The 24,359-nt window shown below is 36.6% G+C and overlaps 1 protein-coding gene across 2 annotated transcripts in view; it reads right to left on the bottom strand.

Moving 5' to 3' along the window:
• Positions 1-5,319: 5,319 nt before the first annotated feature.
• PRKD1 (protein kinase D1) overlaps positions 5,320-24,359 on the bottom strand; it is a 112,968-nt gene continuing 93,928 nt past the window's right edge. For both annotated transcript variants that reach the window (XM_054635110.2, XM_054635109.2), the window contains 8 exons: positions 23,264-23,316; positions 22,113-22,185; positions 21,055-21,161; positions 20,471-20,632; positions 19,053-19,151; positions 17,742-18,009; positions 8,497-8,582; positions 5,320-6,284 (listed from right to left, as the gene is read on the bottom strand). In XM_054635110.2, coding sequence (XP_054491085.2) covers positions 6,066-6,284; positions 8,497-8,582; positions 17,742-18,009; positions 19,053-19,151; positions 20,471-20,632; positions 21,055-21,161; positions 22,113-22,185; positions 23,264-23,316 — 1,067 coding nt within the window. In that variant the 3' untranslated portion in view covers positions 5,320-6,065. The remainder of the gene's footprint in view (positions 6,285-8,496; positions 8,583-17,741; positions 18,010-19,052; positions 19,152-20,470; positions 20,633-21,054; positions 21,162-22,112; positions 22,186-23,263; positions 23,317-24,359) is intronic.

The following is a 24,359-nucleotide window of genomic DNA, read 5'->3' on the forward strand; positions in this document are numbered from 1 at the left end:
TTCACCACTTAGTGCCATGCATATTCTTGCATATTCTTGATTGTACTTCCATTTGGCAGAGTGAACACATACATTTTACATGAGCATGGGCTTTTAAAATCACCTTAGTTATTGTTTTTATTAAGATTCCTATTCATAACACATAGTGGTCATCTGTGGTGAGCATAGAGTACAATGCCATGAGCAAAAGTGGCAAGCTTAGAAACTGCAACAGTGCCTAATTAGTTTCTGAAGACCTTAAATCCTACTTCAGAAGAAATCAGGAAGCCTGACACACCTAGAAACCCTCAGGGATTCATGCTTGCAAGCATATTTCACTTTTGAGAAAAACAGTTAAGCACTCTGACCTGTGACTTCTGGCAAACTCAACTACAGCAGCAGAATGCCCTCACCCTCCTTCCTGCCCCTTTTGCAGATGGCAGAGATGGCAGAATGAAGCATCCTAGCTCTAATTCACAATTGGAAAAATTAACTTAAACATTAAAATAAAAACTGTGCTTAGATTCTTCTGAGTGTCAGCCAGAAGAGTTGAAATAATCTATTTTTGCTCTGTTATAAGGCCAGTAACAAACAGCTGGAGGCTGAGACAGTAACATCTTAAAATGCTGCAGCTGTTTACTTGGTAAATGTGAGCCAGGTCCCTCAAGTCAATTTTTATTTTTTTAAGAATATGTCACTTAAGTTTCCATGTATTAAATTTAGTGACCTAACTGCTCAAATAACTCATGTTTTTATATGCCTAAGTCAACAGAGGAACCATAACATCTACTTGCTTTTCACAGGGTAGTTATTAGGACTCTCTGAAAAAACAGTCCCCATTAAAAGTGTCGGAGGTCATTACCAATAAGTCACTATTCATTTTGGAAGTTATACAGAAAACTATTTAATTTATAGTTGGCAAATGTATAATAAATTTATATTGAAAAATAATTTGTCTTGATAGAAATACTCAACAGAATCTGCCAATTTTTGTCAAACTTTGGCAGCACACACATGCTTACAGATTTTGGCATTTGCCTTAAAGGCACATTTTCATCATGCCTGTTTTCCTTTAGCTCCCCTGGTTGGCACCCTGCCTGGCAGACTTCTGCAGAGTGAGGCCCCAGGTTCTCCAGACTCACAGAAGAGATAGATTCCCTTAGTTTAGGACCTTAGTGCTTGGATGTCCATGCAAAACATTTCATTTCATAGAGCCTTTCAAAAGAGCAAGTTTTCAGTCTGAAACTGAAGTAGACTTTTATTAAATTCTTATTTGTGAACAGGTGATGCTCAAGCTTGTAGATGTGCTTAGTAAGGCAGCAAAATAGTTTACACTTCTTACGTGTGCTCCCTGTTCTTCACTGAAATAAAGCAATGATGCATCAAGAAGCACAGACAAATATTAGCTCACTCAGTAGACTTCAGTTTCAACACTGACTCCCTCCAGTTGCTAGAAACAAGGTAAACAAAAAGCAAAGTGAAATTGCATCGCACTTACATGTCAAATTTGTCACCACTGGAAAGTGCTTGATCTACCAAGAGAGTTCCTCTGGTTTACATTTGATTTGGTTATTTCCCGCCTGGCATATGCATGGAAAACCCCAGTAACATGAGTTTTTAGTTCAGATGCCACAGGACTGGTAAGGCAGAAGATGGCCAGTGCATGTGCCTGACTTCCTTTGTTGAATACAGTTTGGTCTATTTTTCTAGGGGAAAAAAAACTTACTAGTTTCTCCATCAAAGTGGTAAGTTTAGCTAAGTTTGGGGTGCTAAACAACTACAGGGACTAGTCTCTGGGGTATCTGCATGAAGTAGAGCTTTTCCAGGATACCAATATTTTAGTACACCTAGCTGAATAATACTGCTCCATAATTCATAATTATCCAACTCTAATCTTTTGCCCAGTCTTACAGACTGAAGAATATATATATATATTAACCTGCCTAGTGATTAATTCTAAAAATTTGCTTAGTAGGTTTCTTTTCCTTTTCCTTTCTCCCTTATTTGAAAGAATGCCAAATATTTGTATCAGCTTAGCATTTTCCCTATCATGTCTCTGACTTCATTGTCCAGGAAAAATTCAGGTGTGCAGAAGAGGTATTGGTTTATCTAATAATGTGAAACAAATAATCTTTCAAACAAACAAAAAAAACCCACCCTGTTTTTAAGACAAAAACCAGCTACTGCCTTGACACGAGAACAGGATTTGCTGTTTATTAACTCCTGGAGAGATAAGGCTCTAGGAAGGCTTTTCAGGAGTGAGGTGAAGAATGGTAAGAGTAGGGAGGGTGAAAAACACAGAAAGTAGAGTATCCAACTCCTTTTGAAGAGATCTTGCTAAGATAAGAATGAGGAGGTCTGATACATATCTGAGACAATGGAAGAGAAAGGCATACTGATGGGAATTCCTTTCCATCCTGTGATGTGAAGATGTGGATGGACAGATGGATGGATGGATGGATGGATGGATGGATGGATGGATGGATGGATGGATGGATGGATGGATGGTGACACTTGAGCTGTACAAATTGCACAAGGGCATCCTTTTGCTCACTTTTTTTTAGTTAAACTGGACAAGACACTGGATAAACTGTTTCTGAATTACCAAAGATTGTAGAAATGAAAATGGCTACCCCACATAAATCAGAAATTCTGACTTCCAAGTATCTGTTGGATACTTCTCTGCACTCCACAGCTAAGTTTTGACAAAATAAATGTGTCTTCAGATGTATGATTACCTGTACACATGTGCTTGATATGCATAGAATATGGTGTAGCAGAAAAGGAAATACCATCAACAGGTCAACACTTCTATGCAGCATAACCACTGTTGGTTTTGCTTCCATGATGCATGTGCAGGAACTGTTGGCATAATGGAAAATGGTAAAGGCCATGGAAATATTGCCACAGAGTAGCTCACCATTCGTTTTTCCTGAGTAAAAAAAAAAACCAACCAAAAAAAAAATCCAAAAAACAAACAAACAAACAAAAAACAAAAACAAAAAACAAAAACAAGAAAAAAAAAACACCAACCCTTCCCCCCCCCCCAAAAAAAAAGGAAAATTATACAGGACAACACAACCCCAGATTTGCTTCAGTACACTTTGATGCTGATGTGTCTGTTCCATTTAGGCTACGAGTTAGGAATCAGTGAATTCATCTGTCTGGCTCAAATGCAAACAACTCAAATTTCACAGTGTAATATTTTTGAACAACAGCAGGGAAAAAATTAATGTATTATATTGGCTAAAGGCAGATTATTTTTGAAAAGCAACGAATATTGCACAAGTTTCTTAAAGTGATGAAGCGAGCTTCAGCACTCAAAAACCCTAACAAAAATAAAACAGCCATGGAGAGGAAAATAAGTGAAATGTGCCCCTAGTAATACGAGTTTCTTGGAAGCCATGTTTAGTGACTAGTCAGAAAGTTTCTTAGGAAAGAAATTTATTTATACTTTTGTCTCTGCTCCACTGGAAAACAGTTTATTGGAAGTGCTCCATGAGATTGAAAAAGTTGATTAACATAGGTCTGTGCTGAGCAAACTCATGTGCATGCCAACCTTTGTTATGGAAGAAATCAGCAGACACTGGGATTTAGTGTAAGTACTCAATATTCTTCATTTTTCACTGAAAGTTGCAGTTTTTGTCACCCACCTTCTTACACATGCTGTTGAAAGTTATAGTGTTTTGCTTTCTCACTTAATTTCTACATTACTGTCCATGATTAAGAACAGAGTGCCAGTATGTTATTTCATATTTCTGAGATTTTTTTTTGTTGAAAACCACCTTTGCTCAAGAGTTAGTACATTAATTGTAAATGAAACCAAGTCAACTACTAAAATCCCAATTCATCTAAATTGATCAATATGAAAGCAGAGCTTTAAATCTGTTACTGGTTAATACTAAGGGAATGACACAACACAATTAATGCACTTCTGTCATATTCGGGCTCCTTATGAGCAGTCATGATATCAGCATCTGAAAAAAGTTTATATGACTCTGGTAATTCTCCTAATTTCCTCTTAGAAAAGTTAGTTTCTTTGACTTGACCCCTGGAGTACTCATAGAATGGAATAGATATAATCTTCCTATATCCATGAGTCCACCAGTGCACCTGTAAGTGGACTTACTTTTAAATGTACTCAAGCACATGCACTTTTACTAACAGAAAATTTGATACTTAGCCCAACTCTATTTTCATGTTTACTTTACAGTCAATTGATGATTAAGCTTAAGGCTGAAAGAAAAATAAACAATGGCCAATGATTAGCCAATATTTAGTCTTGTAGGAACATCCTGACAAAAAATATGGATATGGCAGAAAAATACAGCATGGCAGAATAGTCGACACATTTGACCTTGCCCAACAAGAACTTCTTCAGAACATGTCAAAAAGCCATGATTATAAAAGACCTTAAGCAAAAAAGGATTTTGGTTTTTTTGGAAGTGGAAGAAGTGAAAGAAAGTGGGGAGGAAGGAGAAGAGATTAATAAATAATTTTTCACAATACTTTTTAATTTTCTATAATATAATTTTTTCTGTTTGAATAGAGGTGCCTTTTCTTCATTTCCTCTATAGTACATACTAAACGTCCAGCAGAGGTGTAAAATACAGAGGAAAAAATCTTCTGGTTTTAGTGATGTTATGTATCTGGCAAAAATTTTCTCAGGACCAAGCTCTTCTTCAATGAAAGAATGAATTTATCTAAAGAAGAGCTCATGACTAACATAAAGCCAATGTTTGAGCAGTGGAGCTTTACCATATGTGGCTATTAGCTCTTATCTTTGCGTACTTCTGCCTCTAGCCCAATGCATCTTTACATTTTTAACCTCAGTCTTACACTACAACCTATACATTTAACTGGTTTTTTTCCAAGACAGACAACGGCATAGAATAAACTTCAGCTTTTCAGTGAATTCCTCTGTCACGTGTTTTTATAGTGCAGCCTGAACATCTCTCACTGTTAAAACTAATTAGCTTAGCATTGGTAGTCTAAGTAATAGTTAGAAATGAAAATTATCATCTTTAAAGTTTTCAGGGGAAGAAGAGCAAGAAAGATCTGCAGTTCAGTGGAACTCAGTGGAAAAGCAGAAGCAGTGCATTTCTCAAAAAACTAAAATTCTTTTAATGCATCAACTTCCCCACTCCCTCAGTGTGTTTCAAAACTGAACAAAATCAGACCCATTAGGTTCTTATAAAATATGTGTGAAAGGAACAGATGTTGTCCAGCAGCATTTTCTCTCCTACCTCCACGCTGTCTTCTTAATGATGAATTAATTTATTCTACATATTTCTGATGCCACTCCAGGGTTATTTTAAACAGAAAGTTTCATCAATGAACCTCTTTTAACAAGACTTTTATTGAAAACATACACAAAGTCAACATGTTATTTAGCTTTTGAATGTACATATTAGAGAATATTCATAATAGAGAAGAATATTTTAAGAAAAGGGGAAATACAACTGACATGCTGCAGTTTATATTTTACTAAGGCATTTAGGCTTAAGAGCAAGTTATACTGTGTGCATGTGTATCTATATACAGGAACTTACAAATACACAGGTTATCTGAAACTGTACAATTCTATGCAATTCATTATTTTTTGCCTTTTTTATTTTTAGAACACCAAATAAAGCTTTTATCCAAATGGTAGAAGTTGTTCACAGAACAGCAGTTATAATCTACTCTTCAAGAGTTTGCTTACAATTACAATACTAACAATGCACAAAATACCCCCGAGATCTTCCCGGGAAAGTTCTCTCTTACCAAAATGAGGCTCAAGTAAGAAAAACACTAGTTTGCAAAGGCACCATGGAGACAGGTTTTAATACATTAAATACAACATGAATCATTCACAATAACAAGTTTAGTGTTTCTGGGAACTTTTGTAAATACAACACAGTTGGTCACACAAAAATGTTTCTGTTGATTTGTCTTGGCAACTCAGATATATCAACAGTGTAACAGCATAACAGCTTTGTTCCCATCTGACAGAAAATAATGGCAGTTCTGCAAGGCAAACGTTAAACCTGACCGTATGTATTTATTAATTCCACAGTGTTTTGACAGATTATAGGGGATGTAACTTAAAGGATGCTGACACGCTCACTGAGGGCTTTCATTTCTGTTTCTTCTAGCTTGGTGTTTTCGTTATGGTTAGCACTTGGACTGATAAGGTGTGCTGGATACTGCAATCCATGTTCTTCTGAATACTGTTCCCACCGGGAGTCATCACTTTCATGGGTGATGTAACGTTCCCCCATTTTACATTCCAGTTCCCTTAAATCTAACCAGGTTTGGTAGTCCTGAAAAAGAGTAACAGTATTACTTTTAGATTTCCTAAAATAAATTATACTCCTTTTGTTATCAATAACACTCAAAATGCTATTAACTCAGCTATCTAAGGATCATCCCTATTGCTCTAGAATGGAAAAAAATCTTATATAAATGTGAAATCTGCCCAAAGATATAAATTTCATCTCTAGAGGATTTTTTAATAAATTAATTTAATTGAATTGTCACAATTATAGTATTGAGCTGTTACAGGTTGTTTTGCAAAATGTACAGATATGTATAGATTGCCATAATATCTAACTGAGGCATGGTGGTAAAGCAATTCCTCCTTCTAGTCACAAGATGAATAAGGAAGAAGAAACGTCTTTAAATCATACAAATACATTCTAGTGATCTGTATCAGTCAAGACAGCTAAGTCTGTATCTCATTATAATAATGCAGAACATAAATTCAGCTTGGGCTAGAAAAATCTCCTTTTCCGAACTTGGGCAATTACTGGTTTCCTCAAAGAAATGTATACATCTAAACATTAAGGTAGTTTGGAGCTCCATGTTGACAGTCAAATGTAAGAATGGAAGTTAGTTTGAGTCTCATGCTATTTAGACCATTATGCTCTGCAGCCTCTCATCTGTCCAAAGTATGCAAGTTAAATAATTTCTTTTCTTATTCCCACCCAAAGCACACATGAAGCTGCAGTAATAGAGCCAATGCTAGCCCCATGCAGACTAACCTCTCCTCATGATCCTGTATCCAGTTTTCTATTTTCTCCTTCACCTTGTCTCAGCCTAAGACACAACCCTAACCACAGAGCCAAAGCACCAGAAAGCCTAAACAAAGTAAACGCATAAAGCTTTCATCTTTAGTATCACATATACTTTGGCCCATTTCTTAGAGTCATCCTCTCAGAGAACACCGCTAAGTGTCCTCCACTCACTGCCCTGTAAGGAAAAATAACCACTGTGATCTTTCCTTAGCCTGCAAGGCAGGACTCTTCTAGACAGAGGACTCATCCCATCCCTGGGGCTAGAGCTGCTGCTGAACTGCCTCATCTTAGCTCACATCCACTCACTAGTACACAAGCAATAAAAGTGGATCTAGAGGAGAAGGACCCTGTCCTGTCACATGAGACAGCCAGCATCCTTGCTGTAGACCTCAGCCCAGACACTTCTGGTCCCCACAGACTCAAGCAAATGCATTCTGCGATGGTTGCCAGGCAGAGGAGTGGTCTTGGAGGAAAAAACTAGTGAGGGGCAGGAAATCTGAGGGGAAGAGAGCAAGCTCCAGATAAACATCCCTGAGAAAGGTGGGGTGCAGCATGGGCAGTTACAGCCCTTTTCCTCCTATACCAGAAGGTCACCATCTACTTTGAGACACAGTATCAGCTATAACATACTGAAGTAGGACCCAGTTTTCTGGTTTGATAAAGATTCCTTTGGGATTGGGGATTATGCATCTGGTCTATGCCATGCCTGTGCCATGATTACTTTCCTAGACGCAAACAAATCTCCCTTGGGAGATCCAACAGGCTAAAGCATCTGTCTGGCCTTAGCCTGTCCTCATCTCCAGGGAGGGGACACAATGCCCTGGCCTGGGCTGACCCCAGGCCTCCCTGCTCCCTGGCTGGACTGATGGAACAGGCCCTGGCTCCTCACTGCTTTGTCTTAGGCCTTAAACTTGCAGTAAACACTGCCGCCAGGATAAAAAAAAATTACCATATCATATGGTGAGCACAAGACAGAGACTGCTGGCATCTTAAAAATTCCTTACATCTCAGTTTTTACTTGAAGAATTCAGTTGAATGTGGTTAATGTATTTTCCTGGCAAGCACACAATTTCATTAGTTTTTGTGATGACTGTGAAGTGAAAGCCCGTTGAATAATTTTAATAAGAAGTGAATCAGAGTAAACTGCAGGCAATGAAATAATGTAAGGCAAATGTCTACAAGGACTTTTTAATATACACAATTTCCTAAGTAGACAAAAATGATAAAATATTTTTTAATGTATTTTGACAGCATGAGGATGTTTAGTATTGGAATCTAATACTTCAGAAATTAATGAGAAACCATAGGTAAATTGGTGAACAAGCATGAGCTTCTAAGGACCTAAAATCATATTGAGGTTAGTAGATTTTCTTAGATTCCACTGTGCTTAAAGATAAAGATTTTTTTATATGTTTAGAGTCCAAACGCAAAAGTAAAACCATGGAATTTAGAGAAATACCTGTAACCATGGGTGGCTTAACGTCTTGTCCACACTGTAGCGCTTTCTCATTTTCACTTGCAATAAATTATTTATGAGATCAATAGCTGAAAACAAATAATATTCGAAAATGTTAGTTAAAATGTATTTGTTTCAACTAGGACATGCAAACAGAGAGCTACACAGACATGGTGGTTGTAAAAAGAGGGCAGTTATCCCTTCTTACTCCAGTTCTTTACAAATTGCAGTCAATGCTGATGTACCTGAAGGCACCCATGCAACCCTTCCTAATGGGATTACAACTCTTACTGAACAGTTGCCTGAAAATAATTCTCACACGTATCCTGCTCAAGAGAAAAAAAACTCATGTGAGGTCTACAGTTGTGTGATTTGACACACAGAGGCAACCAAAGCAACCACCACAAAGCTGAAATGCAAAGAGAAGGTTTATTCCATTGCACAGGCACGGGGACACCAGCTCTGCTAGGCTCAGCTCATCCTGGCAGAAGGGGGGCACTGCCTGCCCCAATATATCAAAGGGCTGTGTGCACCCCCAGTTCATCTCAAGGCTGTGCTTCTGTGATCTCTCTCCCAGCACAAGGCTCAAGCCCGTCTGTGAGAGTGTGTTACCTCTACGTGCGAATTCTACTTCTCAAAAGAGGCAGAGAATGAGCAACACTAGGCATAATAAATGGAGTTTTCCTACACCAACATTTTTAGCAGCAAGGTGCAAGGTCACTTCGAGTAAAAATACTCCCTCGTTGCCAAATCTTCCAGCTTTAACGTTTTCCTTCCAAGAACAGCATTCTTCAGGTACCACAGTAAACAATATATATGTACATATTTTTCTGAGACTTTCAGTGTCACAACTGACAGCAGCACCTTCCCAGTCCCTGAGTGGAGAAATTAGGTTTTGTAAGTCATCAAGTCTTGCAATACTATTCTTTTGAACTGAGCATTGCTTCTACTTGCTAGTCAACAGTAGGCAGTGTCCGAAAAGTGAGAAGGGCATCTTTAACAATTTCATGACTTCTGTGGTTTTGGAGTCAATGATTCACTGAGGTTCACAGAATCACAGAACAGTTTAGGTTGGAAAGGTCCTTAAAGATCCAACTCTACTACCATGGGTAGGGAGACCTTCTACTAGACTGGATTGCTCAATTGATCTTGAACACTTCCACAGATGGGGCATGCACAACCTCTCTGAGCAACCTGTGCCACTGTATCATCACCATCAGAGTCAAGAATTTTCTCCTAATAACCAACCTAAACCTGCCCTCTTTTCAGTTAAAAGTAATTACCCCATGTCCTATCACTACATGCCCTTGTAAAAGGTCTCTTGTAGCCTCCTTTAGGTAGTTCAAGGCGCTATATGGACTCCCCTACAAACTTCTCCAGGCTGAACAAAGCCAACTCTTTCACCCCATAGGTATGTGTGCTGTGGTGCCTGAAGGGATGAGACCCATGAGCCAATGACCAATGCATGGAACTGCAATGAGTGACCCGTTTGGAAAAATCTCTGTAATGAGAGTGCTGAGCTTTGAATGCAATTACAGAAAAACATTAAAAAAAAAAAAAGAGGCTATAATGAAAGGTTAAATCATATTAGGTGGTGCTAAATGTTCAGCATGAGTTCTGGTGGAAATTTACTGCTATTTCAGAATAACTGACTAGCCACAAGGAATGATAATATTCCTGCAATTTTTCCATTTCATCACATTATCCTTTGGCTTGTCCAAAGTATGCTGGTTTACATCTTTATTTCTCTGTTTATATCATGGTGACAGGGAAAGATGGTCTTGAAAGTAACACAGACTCATGGCATCACTGAGGGGCACCGGGTCTGAAACACGTCAGATGAATATTGTTGCCAGCTGGGTATTAAGGGAGCTGAATAATCATCTTGTCTGTTTTAAGAGTATGAGATGGGACAGAATTCTTTAAACCAATTATCTCTGAGGTTGTATTTTGTACAACAATATGGAAAAGCTTTTCTTTTTTAACAGAGACTTCCTCTCTGCAGGCTGGATTTGCCATCTAGGGCTTTATGTGTGCTTCTGCCATGGGGCAGAAAACAATGGAAACAATATCCAGGAAAATGAGAATACACATGGCCGTCTATCTGAATTTATGCAGTTAATTTGATAGACAAGCCTATTCTTGGCAATGGGAGACTATCACTAAAGCAGCCCTGACTTCCTGGTGATGAATACTGTCTTGGAAATCAAAGCAATCATGGGAATGATAAAAAAATACATCTCAGGACTTTTGACAAAGAAAGCATTGCCAGAGGCTTTGAACCATTCTTTTCCTGGAACAGATGGTCCTAATTTTACTTTTCTATTGTGGACAAACAGATTGTTATCTACTGACTCTTTTAGCATCAAGTACAGTTAATGCTAAATTCTCTAACTTGTGTTTATTTTGCTCCCTCTCAAAATGCTGGTGAACTGTATGTAGGATAAGAAAGTCAGTGGATATCCAGTAGGACCATTACTGACAGATGGCATAATTCTTAAAACTCATTTGTTTTCCAAAATAGTGGGGTAATCTTCCTCTTTATTCATAGGAGACATTCTCAGGTGTCAAGCTATGGGGAAGAGATTAGGAAGTCAGTCATACACAATGGCTTTGATGCCACCTATCAAAAAGTAGTGACCGTTGTTTTTATCTGATGTTTCAAAGAGGAAAACATAGTCCTTTACCCACTGGGTATCAACAAAAAGCAGCATCTTCTGCAACACTGTCCAACTTACCCTTAAATTCAGCAGTATTAAAGTAAGACTTCAGTCTGTCTTTTGATATATAAGCCAGTGCTGAATGTGAATTTAGTAGGGCTACCATTTCTTTATTATTTTCAGTGGTATTTGGGTGTGTATGATCTTCAGAGTTCATTTTTCTATCATTTACTATGAATCTCAGTTTGGAAAATAGGTCAAGAAGCTGATGAGAGGTTGATTGTCCTGGTAACTGCTGTGATGTGGGTGCACATATCCCAGCATGTGCCTCAGTAACTGTCAAGTACCCACTGAGGGTTGATAATGTCTCTATTACATTCCTTCTGTGCAACCAACTGGAAGCAGATATGACTGTAAGCCTCACAAGTGATGATATCATATTTAACTATTCAACCTCCCTCAAGTTACAACAGGACTAGGGGCCCCTTTGCCCCTTTTTTCACTTCAGGACAAGGATGTATATGTGTAATATGTGTAATAACATATTTCTTTGTATTCTTGGGGGACATTACCAATGGCTTGTTGAACAGACCAGAAAGGCACTGGTCTAGAAAAAATCACTAGAGAAGGTGCAAAAAAAAAGAAGGGAAGAAAACTATGACGAGGGTGAAAAGGCAGTTTCCCTGGATGGTTACCATTGTCAGTACCAAGCACTTGAAAACAGTTTACACAGACAGGCTGCTTGTTTCACCACTGCAATATTGCTGTCTCTGTAAGCAGTTTTGCTGTTTTGTTTCATTTTTTATCTAGAGTTCTTTTTGCCAGGAAAGTTTTGCCTATCCCTTGCTTCTTAAGGAGTAAGCACAAATAAATAAATAAGCAGAAATGCAGCATGACTACTAGAAGTACACCTGAAGTAGAAACTCAAACTATCTGATAGAATTTTATTTGCTTTGTTATTCAAAGTTTTCAAACTTAGGAGAATGAAGAAAACATGAGCTTCAACAGCAAAGAGTCTTTGCTACTTCTTATCAGGAAATCATGCAATTCAAGAAATGCCACTTGTTGAACCTGTAAGAGTTCTGTCTGAGTAACAGAATCCAAGATGCAAGTGGTACAGGCAGGGCAACAAAAGAACAGGGCAGTATAAAGCAAGGAAGAATCTAGGAAGTTTAATAATGACATTGTGAGTACTGGAATTAAAATGGTTAAAAGACTTGTGGAAGGTTCACTATTTTTCTCTGTGTTTAAATTCACAAAGCCCCCGTCCTGTTCTGACAGCATCCTGACATCCACTATCTCACAAAGTTTAGTCTGGCTTCAATTCATGTAAAATGAATGAACAGCAAGATTCATGTTCACTCAATTTCTGAATTTAAAAAAAATAATTGTTTGACGATTAAATTTTGAGTTGTAATGCTTAAAAACATTGAAGATAAAAAATTGGAAGGCATTAACATCTATTTTAGACATACAACTTCAGGGGGCCAAATTTGGGCATCATCTGTTACAAAATTAAATATTCTGTCTAGGAAGATGAAGCAGTTTTGAGGAGAGGGCAGTAACTACATAGTATTTTAAAGTATTTTCATTAATTTTCACTGATTTTTTATTTTAAATCAGGTTTTAAAGTAATCCTTATCGGACATTTGAGGAGCTTTACAAAATTTTATAGTATTCCTCTGTACAGTCTAACTTTAGAAAGCTCTGTATCCCTTTGATTTTAGGATAGCTCTTTCAATTCACTAGAAAGAACTTCCACAGTCAGGAGGTTCATGACTCTATACTGCTTATGCAAGTTTATTAATATGCCAAATAATTAATTGTAGTACGGACAAAGTCACAATTATCACTCTAAGTATCAAATTAACAGAATAATTGCTTTTCACAGGAATGACTGCTTTAACTCAGCTAGGATGTGCCCTGCACATAAATGCAAAAGTTTACAAAATATCTTAAAAACCCTATTACAAACATATCATTAATTTAGTCTTTCCCTACAGATTTAAACTTTTTACATAAGTTATAAACAAGAAATCACCTGAAGGATATAAAAAAAAGCAGTCCTAAATTAATGATAAATTTATAATTGATTAAGAATTTTAAAAGTACACCTAGAATACTATCTACTCTTACTGCCATCATTTGTACAAATTAAAGCTGCTTCCACTAATACAGGATGTCCAGGACTTCCTAGACCCTGGATTTTTCTAAGAATAGGTTAATTGATTAGAGGTCATCATTATTATAATTTTTTCATACACACAAATTCCCTTTCCTGCTGCTAGTCAATACAGCTTTGTTGACAAATGCTCCAGTGTACATGCAGTTATTTTAGCATAAAATGATCTTCAGTTGGCTGAGATTTTCAGGCACACAGATTCAGCTGTACTCTCAAAAGAAATCCTCATCAATTCTAAGCTGTACCCTACAAGAGAGGTTTCCTAATACTAATTTATCCAACCAAATGTGTAAGAAGAGCCAAGACCTCCTTTTTAACAGCTAGCTAAACATTTACAGAGGCAGAGAGCATCTTTGAGCTATAACATGCATTGACCTCCTGATACTCAATGCTCATTCATTCATGTGACTTTCTCATTAATGTGCGAAGCACTCAGAGTTTCTATTCACATTATGCTGGAAATACAAATAAATACTGACTCAAAGGCAGCCATGGTGTTTATATATGACTACAAAGCATTGTAACAGGGACACCATGACCAAATTTAATGCATGATAGGAATGGCATTGTTTCTTCCCAAATTATTTTAATAATATTAAGTAATGTGAAGCACCTAATTAACGATGTGTGATGTACATCACACAGCCCATCATGTTAGTAGCAATAGCTGTGCTGGTGGTAGCTGATGAAAAAAGAATTATGAATACAATGTTTTATGAAAATAGGGCAGCAGAATGAAACACACTATGAATAATTCCAATCTTGATACAGCACATTTTAGGACCATACAGTTCAAAAGAATAGCTACCACAGTGAAGTCATAGTACATAAAATATACTAACAGATAGAGAGAAAAAATCCATCATGGAGTTCTATCCTTATATTTAGTAGTATTTATTTCTTGTGTCATGTAGTGAAGTAAAAATAAATCTCTTGAGATGATGCAAATTTGGTAGACTGGAAGGTTAAAACTGGAAACAAACAGCAAAGCTGTTGAAAACAGGTTCCATGTTTGAGACATGTGAAATTTAAAGCTATAAAATAGACAGGAATTCTGCAAGTAGAGTCCTCTATATCAGTATCTAGCAAAATGCCACAATGAGGACTGAATTAAGTTCAAATTGTCATACAGCAATTCAGTGAATTTGGAAATGCAGCCTGGCTGCAACAAACATTGAAGAGAGAGCAGAAATAGACTGGGCAATGAATTGCTGAATGGCTCTGACAAAACCTGGTTTTCTAAAACATACCAAACATCTACCACAAAAACTACCTATCTCCAGTAATGTGTTACAATCTTATTTAGACATCCCAAAACAGGATCAGATTTTGGGATGTGTTCTTTTGAAAGAGTGAAGTTACTGGAAAAATATGGAAAAATGCAGCCACTCAGGTAAAAATCAGAGCTCCCTATGGAGAAGCCTACAAAACTGAAAAGTCTTCGTTTTCTTAAGTTGGATAAAAGGATATCTTAAATGGATAAAAGGAAGGACAAAGCATTACACAAAAAAGCGAAATTTCTCAGCAGGAAGAGTTGATGAAATTAATCTAGGGGTTATGACATCAGACAGACACATTATGGAAAGAGAGGACTCAGTGAATGACTAGACCATATAAATGACTGGCAGAGAAGACAACTGTAGATGGTGACTTAAAAACATGAAGCATTCAGAAAATATTATCTTCAAATAAGTTCTGTCTTTTTTCTTGGCTTGTGACTGCAGATTTTAAGAATTGCCATAAAATGCTACAGAAAAAGTTACTATCAAGAAATTAACGCTGACCAGAATATTACCCAATATGGCACACTTTTCCTCCAAGACACAACTTATCTCCATGTGCTTTTCCTCAGAATCCATTAGACATTAAGTATATTATTTATATTACTGTGCAGTTTAAATTGTTATGGGTCATGTGATTTTTATTAATCTATCACCTCATCAGTGCAATTTAAAATTTGAAAAGCCAATTTTACTTAAAGACCAGTAATTGACTAAGTAACTTATATTGGGAATATTAAGGCTACTTTACCATTGCTGTTACTTTTCCAGACACATTGTTTACATATGATCAGTCACATTTTTTTTTTCTTTTAAAATTTCGCTACCCTCTGCCTCCTAGCTCACAAATTAATATGCTGTTGCTTAGGAAGTATCAGGAAAAGCATGTGGTATGCACTAAAGCCAAAGTGGTGCTAAACACAGCATAATTCACTCTAACTGCTGTGCTATCTTTTGAATTAAAAGAAATAAATGCTTTTCCCTCTCTGATTACAATAAAAATAGAAGATGGGAATAACGAAGTTTAGCCATCCTTAAACTTTTTACATGAACAGTGGTCTGAAGAGAGCACTGGAATAGCTACAGTTGCAAGAGGTTTTAGACATTTGGCTCTCTGAGTCACAGTAATAATCATGGACATGACACAAAAGGTTTAACTGCTGTTCGCCTTTCCTTAGCACCAATCTCTGCAATAGGCATGCAGAAGTTCCTTCATAAAACCTTTAAAATAATCTGTGTTTGTCCCCTAAATGATCCAATCATTTGTGGCATTAATTAACATGGCACTGTTCAGAACTGCAATCCAGATCAGATGCATTAGGACACCAGGACAGGTTTGCATTTTAACCATGCTGCACTGTCAGAGGTAACAGAAACTGGATGGAGCCAGCAGGTCCACAGGGGCAGCTCCTGCCCTCTCACAATCTGTGCAGGAGAGTGAAGCAGGACTTGAGAAAAACATTCCTTTATTTCCCCTAAGTAATATGGAATTTGAGTTCAAAATTGAGCTCTAAAAATAAGCCTTATTGAGTATTATTTGTACAGAGATCTAGACTTCAACTCCCTCTGTTAGACATAATGGAATCTCTTCAGACATCTTCCAGGTTTTCATTTAGAGTAAATAGAGTGGTTCATCACCAAGCAATCCAAAATATGTAATAAAATCACAATGTATAAGCAGATTTTAATTTAGTAATTCGTTAAAGTGTGTTTCCCTCCCTTCTGCATGCTTGCAGCCTGCTATCCATCAACCCTTAATGAAGGCTGTGATTCTACAAATGGAGAGATAACACCCAAGTAGGTGAATTTTCTGTAGGTGCTCTACTGAATCTTCACCTCTGAGTGCAAAAATTGATCTTCTGTCTACCACAGTAGAAACTTGTGGGAGACAATTTCTTGCAGCTTCCCCTGTGTTGATTGCTGTTTGCTTATCTCTAGCGACAGATAAAGCATTGCTGCCAACAGATTCTGTCAGCTTACATATCAAAGTGTGTGGAGGTTCAGGAGAACTTCAGTGTGTAATTGTGCAGATTTATAGCTTTTTTTTTTCCAACAGATTTCAAACTTCATCTGCCACTGAGATAAAATAACAAACAATGCTCTCTGAGCATTTTCAGAAGAGAATCTCACATGGCTGCAATATTTAGTAAGCATTAGGCACACTACTCTAAACTATGCTTAACAGGTATGTTAAACACATCACCTGAAAAGGAGAAAAATGGTACTGTAAATACCAGAAATTATAATTGCTAATATTGTAATTCAGTTTGGCACATATTACAATTCAGAAAAGGATATAAGATCCGATGCTTACAATGTTTCTTTGCTTTAAGACTTACAATGCTGCAGAACTCTGGACTAAAAAAAAATCCCAAAGAAAATCAAACTGCCTGAAAATGTTACATATGTGAAAATGTTAGCGAAACCAGAAGTGCCTGTTTTTTTAAATGGCCTACTTAGTTGTGTTTAGACACATTTTTAATAGAACTAATTTACCTTCTTTAAAGATGTTCCTAGTGAACTAGTCACATTGTTCTTTTGTTTTTTATCAAAAGTCTTTGTTGCCATTGACCAGAACTCGAGTTTCAAAGGTCTCACAGTTATCTCCAGGCCTTTTCCCCCTGCATAAAGTCTGTTATATGACATTTTCTCACACAGTTCCTGAAATCTCATCTATGGAATTGTTTGCTTTTATCTTCTCCACACAAAGATATCGGAGTACAGCATCCAATTGAAACCAAACTCAATTACTGGAACAAGTAGAACAGGAAACAGACTGCAGATGCAATAGAGCTGAATGATGAGGTACATAAATGAATATACACAAGATGAATTACAGCAGCTTAAGCTCCCCACAGATTCTATAGCAATCTCATCTGTAGGTGGTTATGTGCCTCCTTCAACACCTCCTGGAGCGATCCCATGCTAGGAGATTATGCCATATGCAGTCTATACATGCTCTGTAGGAAATGTCTAAAGCAGCTGATAGAACAAAACAGACACATTACATTACTGGAATTTTTTTTTTTCTTTTTTAAATTCTATTATGTACAGGAAAAAATATAAAAGCAAAATACATCTACTCTTTTGAGCACTTAAATAAGAACAACCACAAACAGGTATTACCTTCAAGAGAAATTTCCTTCCATGGATTAGGTGGATACATGAAAGCAGCATTCTGGATTTGGTCATGTATGTCTTCATCTTCATTGAATGGAAAGGTACCACTGAGGCTTACATAAATGATGACACCCACTGACCACATATCCAGAGATCTGTTATAGCCTTTGTTTCTCAGAACCTCTGGAGCAAGGTAGGCTGGTGTTCCTACAACTGAACGCCTAAATGATTTCTCTCCAATGATTCGGGCAAAGCCAAAGTCACAAAGTTTTACCTGTTTAATGAAAAATCCTATAGTAAGACATACATTAATTTTATTATCAAATACACAGTTGGGGAATCATCAGTTAGTTGCAAGATGCATCTCTATTGTTCCTTCAAGGGTACTTTTTTTTAAACTCCTCTTTGAGAGGAATATTCTTATTCCACTGAAACAGTAGACTGGAATACCAGTCCATTGTATCTCTTCTTTCATTCCATGAATAAAACACTGTTGTGGATAGGCTCAACAGCTCAGGTTTGTGATGAAAGTAGTAATAAATAGTAATACTTTTCATTCATAGCATAAGAACACAGCAAACAGGAAAAAATGTTTTACCTATGGCTTTCTCTTAAAACTAGCAACAAAAGTTAGTTGTTAAACTTCCACTCTTATTTTATTATGAATCTAGCTGTACTCTGCCTCTCTGCAAACTTCCTTGTCTGAGTTCTACAGAGTAACAGATTAAGCAGCTTGAAAATTCTCACTTAAAACAACTCAGTACAGATCCTTCCCTTCCAATTATTGATACTGATATTATCTAAAAATTATCAATAGTACTCATTTTGAAAATGGGTGATTGAGGGAAATTATAGATGAACTCTGTAGACTGAAGGTAACAGAAGCTGATAAAAACACCTTTTAATGAGAAATATAACCAGTCAGAATGTGTATTTAAATATCCTGTGATCTACATGGCATTTAAATGTATAGAATTAAAGAAAAAGCTCTTGTTCTTCATGAGCCCTATTCGAACTTTCAAAAAAATAACTTTCTTTCTGGAGCAAATCAACCAGCAAGGTAATTTGTGCTTAAGGGTGAGCAAATTAGAAATGATCACACAAGTAGCTATGTCACACTTGAAAATCTAGTTCAATATTTTAATTATATCTAGTTCAACAAATGACAAGAATCAAGGATTTTCAAACATAACTTCTTTATGAGGTAGCTTGAATAAGTGATCAACTTTTTCTTACCTTAAAATTCTGTGCAGACAGGTTACATAAATACTTATTAGTTACAACAATTTATCTTAAGAAAGGGTATTTTCTACTTGCCTGTGGGAAAGGATCAGCTGATGCCAATAACACATTTTCTGGTTTGAGGTCACAATGAACAATATTTTTGAAATGAAGATGTCTTAAAGCAACAAGGATCTGTGAATAAAGAAATCAAATTATGGTTGTTTGTTTTATATTGTTTGAACAGTATCAGTGACCAGAGAAGCAAGGACTGGTGTCAAGAAAAACAATTCAATAAGAATGTACCTTTTACAAGAATATCAACAATGAAAAAAAAACCCAAAAAACTTAACAAAAACCAAAATGCTGTGCCTCAAGTTTTCTTGATGTTTCACTGCATCAAATATTTTTCCTTCTCCAAGAGCTTACACTATAAACATCTTTTAAAAACTGGGTTCTAAGTATTTGTTTACTTTTTTGTGCATGAAATTCTTTAAATGTAGCAACATTTGCAGAATGACCTTTCATATCTAGATTCAACCAAAAACATTTCACAGAAATATTACATGATCCAATTGAAGTGTTTTTGATGGCAGAAAGAATGGAGACTGTTGTATGTATTTCTGTTCTGTTACAAACACATAAATATAGTGATAGTGTGACATATCCATCCTTTTTGTGTGGCTTTAACTCAATTTCTGTTTGGTCAGGGGCTGACAGAATTTGCCACTGCATTAGAGCAGTGAGTGGTGAGGAGGCTGAATGAACCTGTGAACAGAAGAAATCAAATTCTAAAGCTGGTGGCAGTTTTGCCCATTAAAGCCTGGAAACTAGGAAACCTGTTAAGTTCTTCAACAAATAAGGAATTTATAATATTAAACACCATAGTAGAGTTGCTCCTGCTACCTTCATTTTTCCTGACTGCGGAAACATGGGCTTCTCTGACTGTGAGATGGCTCACTACCAATGTGTATCTAAATTTAAACCAGTATTTTGGGCAGCCAAAGAAACAGTATGGTAATATTACAGGAATCTCCCATACCAAATTGTTAATAGAAGTAATAATGGAATCCAGACTCAGACACAGGTAGCACTGAGATCCAATCTCAGCACAGAAAATAGGTTTAACAGTGTATAGTATGAACTGCAGTGGTTTGATATCAGGCAGTTTAAGAGGCCCAAATTTCTTTTTGTACTCTCCAACAGTTTGCTTTTAGTGCTTTCCTTTCTTGTGCTTAATTCTTCCACCATATGAGAAACTGTAGGTTGATGTCCCCTCCATCCAGCAGCCAACAGCTCTATATGTGTCAAGCTTTAAGTCCTCTTAATGGGTTACTAATGTAGATAGTAACATAGAGTCATGTAAAGAAAGCTGTTTTACCAACCCTGTTTTACTCAGATTTTCATAAACCAGCCAGGTAAACTATGTCAAAAGGAAAACAGAAGAAACATAATGTTGATAGTGATAATAATTGACCTCAAATGTCCTTCCAGGTCTATAATTAATTTCTTACCTGAGTAATTAAAAACTTAGTTATTCTCTCTGGCAGTCTGCCCTTTTCACTTGACAAGATCATCTCCAGCATGTCGCCATGGAGTTTTTCCATAACAACAAAGACTCTCTCTGGCGTCTCAAACATACACTCCAGATTTACAACCCCAGGATGATGAAGATTCTGTTGAAGATAAATACAGCACTGGATTTCTCAATATGATCAGTAGCTTTTATCATTGCATATTCAGACTTCACACTGCCACCTAAACTAGACAATGTTTCAGTATTCAGTAATTTAAACTGTGTGCCTAACCTGTAGGCCACAGGGACAAAATTTCTACGGGAAGTACAGAAGAATGTATGAATTTCAAATTAGTTTAACATACATTTTCCTTATTGTGGTCTGGTGCTTAAAACTGCAGAAATTGTAACTCCTTGTGTGACACTGCTGACCCATTTGGCTTTTTATGGAAAATATACAGCAAAAATACTAATATTTTTGCAAAGGCACTAATGATTATAAATTAAATTCATTATATTACCATCTGGTATTTACAGAAATAGATAATGGAGCTAATACAGTAAAAAACAACAGAAAAGTACCTGTAAAATGGCAACTTCATTACGAAGTTGACTTTCCTGTTTAGTTGGAAATCTTAGTTTATCAATTATTTTAATGGCAACATCTCTTCCAGTTTTGCGATGCTTCCCTGTATTAATAAAAGAAAAGCTCTCTATCAATTAACATGATTAATTATGAAAAGCGTTCCCTTTTCATGGGTTGTACAAATGGCCATAACCAAGTAATCCTCAGAGCTGGTTGGCAGATAAGACATTAAAAGTTTTCTGTCATTTCTCTTCTTTCTACCCTTTGACAATAGAACTTGCTATCACCTGACAAAGCCACTTAAACATGTAAGAAACAAACATATGAGAAAGTTAGCTCTACATTTCAACAGTATAGATGCAAAGTTAATTTTCTCATATATGTGTAAGCTGCAGCTGCATTCTGTGCAACTGGCTGGTTGTAGGCTTAGTTCTTCACTGATAGCTCCACACTAGCAAATAATGAAATATGTGACAGCCTTCAGGCATGTTAGTGCCTGTCCCAGGTTTATCAGAGAGTCAGAGATACCTCAGTGAGAAATTTGTTGTTAGTTCTCACTTCACACTGTCTCAAACAACAGCTGTAACTAAATACATCCCCCAAAAAACTGCAGAAAAAAAGGAGAAAACAGAGAGGAAAAATTAATAAGAAAATAAAAAGATAAACAATTCTAACAAGCTACCGAAGAAACAAAAAAATGCCTCACTGGAATATGTAAAGAAACACAGAGGGAAAATAATGGTTTTTTTCATGCATTATATTTCTCAAAAAGAACAGCTTTATTAGAACTTACAGAGAATATGAAGCTATTGATAGACATTGACCCACACTGGGCAGTAAACTTCAATCTACAAAATTACTTTGTCAACACAAAATATAAACATATATGCAATTTCTGCAGTATATCTAAACATATATTTTGTTGAACGTATATGTCTTAAATGAAACAACAGACAGCTAATTTCTGCAACAAAACATTTCAGAGTCCAAATATTTTCCCCATTCAAGAAAATTTTTATCTTAAGCACAATTTTACAACACACCAAAGCCTTACCTCCATAAACAATTCCAAACTGTCCTGATCCCAAAACTTCATCTGGGAAGATCTGGTATACAGTGCTAATATCCTGTTTATACAAACAACAGATATTAAGCCCTAAGAATATGGAAAGAAAATTTGCATTTCATTTGCTTTTTCTAGTGGGAAGTAGCATCCTTTTAGTACAGTACATTTAAAATATATTATCTGCCAAAAATTTCCGGTGTGTTTTCTTACAAGCCATAGTAACTGTAACTGCTGTAAAAGCTGATGAATCTTCAACAGGTTCACTGAGAGGGGTAAAATATTCCATTTGTGCCAGAGAGGCAGTCTCATGTCTCACTATTTCTCAGTGCTGTAACACAGGCTAAAGCACAAGCTGTTAGCAGATTCATTTGGGAGACTCAAACAAACATCAAATCTTGCAGCTCAGCTTTATTTTCCTGGTATTTAACCAGAAGCATGTACAACAGAGTAAAAGAGGGTCTAGCTCATAATAAAGGCTGTCTTACTTTTTAGGAAACAAATGGACACATCCCTAGCAGGCAATCTTTTTGCAATCTTTTTCTGACAACTACCAGAGCTGTCCCAAAGCTTTAGCTGGCTGCAGGGAGAATCTACTTTTTCCATCTGCCATGAGATAGAAAGCAAGCAGTGTGACTGCTTAACTTGACTACATGACCTATGTCCAACTGTCCTAAAGTAAAAGATACTCAGAATTCTCTATGTATGTGTTTCACTATATGCAACTCTTCCTTTGCATACATAGAGTTTCATCTTTGTACAACCAAGAATATCTGATTTCTCAGTTATGACAGGAAATGGTATATTTATCAAGTTTTGTGATCAGTTTTACAAAGTTCAGTTGGCAAATTCCATGAACCAGTATTTCTACACCTCGCTTTTCCATTTGGTAATTAACATCCTACACAGACCCACAGTTAAAGCCTGTGAAATTACCCATACATAATTCTTGCATCTCGAGAAAAGGTGCCACGAAGATGGTTTTTGTCAAAAGTTAAAAAAGCTAATTGTTTGTTAATTTCTTCAAAGTAAATGAGAAATGGCTGATGGGAACTCCCCTAACACTCCTCTTGAAAAGCAGATCAATGACTTTGCCAGCTTAATAATAGCATGTCTAGCACCAGCATCAAGAGAACACTCACCACATTTTCTTGGACTTGGCAGTTTGACACAGAAATACTGATGGATATATCCCCTGGGGAAGAAAGCAAAGTATACTTTAGATTGCTGTGCTTTTAGTTCAAACATGTAGTAATAGGAAATGACATTCATATTACATCAGTATCTACTGACAGCTCTAGAAATTGGACCAATTAGGTCAGCTCATTTGTCTACTATTTTTTTAATTGTGAAGTCTCATAATAAGCTTCTTATTGCTTTTTCCCATTTTATTTTGAGGCTTTGAATTGCACCCAAGTAACAGCTGCAACTAAACTGGTTTTATTTAGTGATTTAATTTAGGGATTTAATAATAATTTTGATTTATTTAGTCACCTACAACATATTTGATGATATTCAGATGAAGGCAAATACACATTCAAATTAGACTTCATACTGTTACAAGTAATACATATTTCAACTGGCTTAACAGACATTATTAAAACTTAAAAATTAAAACAGACATAATGGAAACAAAACCTTGCACCTGCATTGCAGTACAAGAAACACCAGATCCAACTTCTATCAATGTGGAGCTTAGGATGTTATAAGCATGTCATAAGCATTTGAACTGCAAACTTACTGAGGCAAAATTCAGCATATGCCTACTACTAACTGCATCACACAAAGACAATACTTTGGGAAGGAAAGCATGCTTCTGTGGAGCATGGTCACTTCTGTCTCCTACTTCTATGTAGAGTCCCATTCATGCTGAATTTCCATTTGTTTAAGTAAAAATTTCAAAACTGTGTCCCCTATTATAAGGCCTATACTACACACTGAAGACACTTGCTACTACTCATCAGCACTAGTCCTAGTTGCTGTAAGTGACATGAGTAACATGGCCTATTCCCTTTCCTTAGGAGGAGTGCTTTTGGCATAGAATGTTTCAGTTATGGAGAGGCTTTTAATCATTGCCAATTTGTCTTCAAATATATGTACTGCTGTGTTTACATGAAAAAAAGCATGGACAAAGACAAGTCTTAGAGTTTGAGCAAAAGAAAGAAGGTTGCTATCATTCTCATTGTCCACAAGAAATTGCTCTGAAGGTCTCAAACAACCTTAATTTTTGCACATATA

Source organism: Agelaius phoeniceus, chromosome 6 (assembly GCF_051311805.1).
Source record: "Agelaius phoeniceus isolate bAgePho1 chromosome 6, bAgePho1.hap1, whole genome shotgun sequence".
Classification (NCBI taxonomy): Eukaryota; Metazoa; Chordata; class Aves; order Passeriformes; family Icteridae; genus Agelaius; species Agelaius phoeniceus.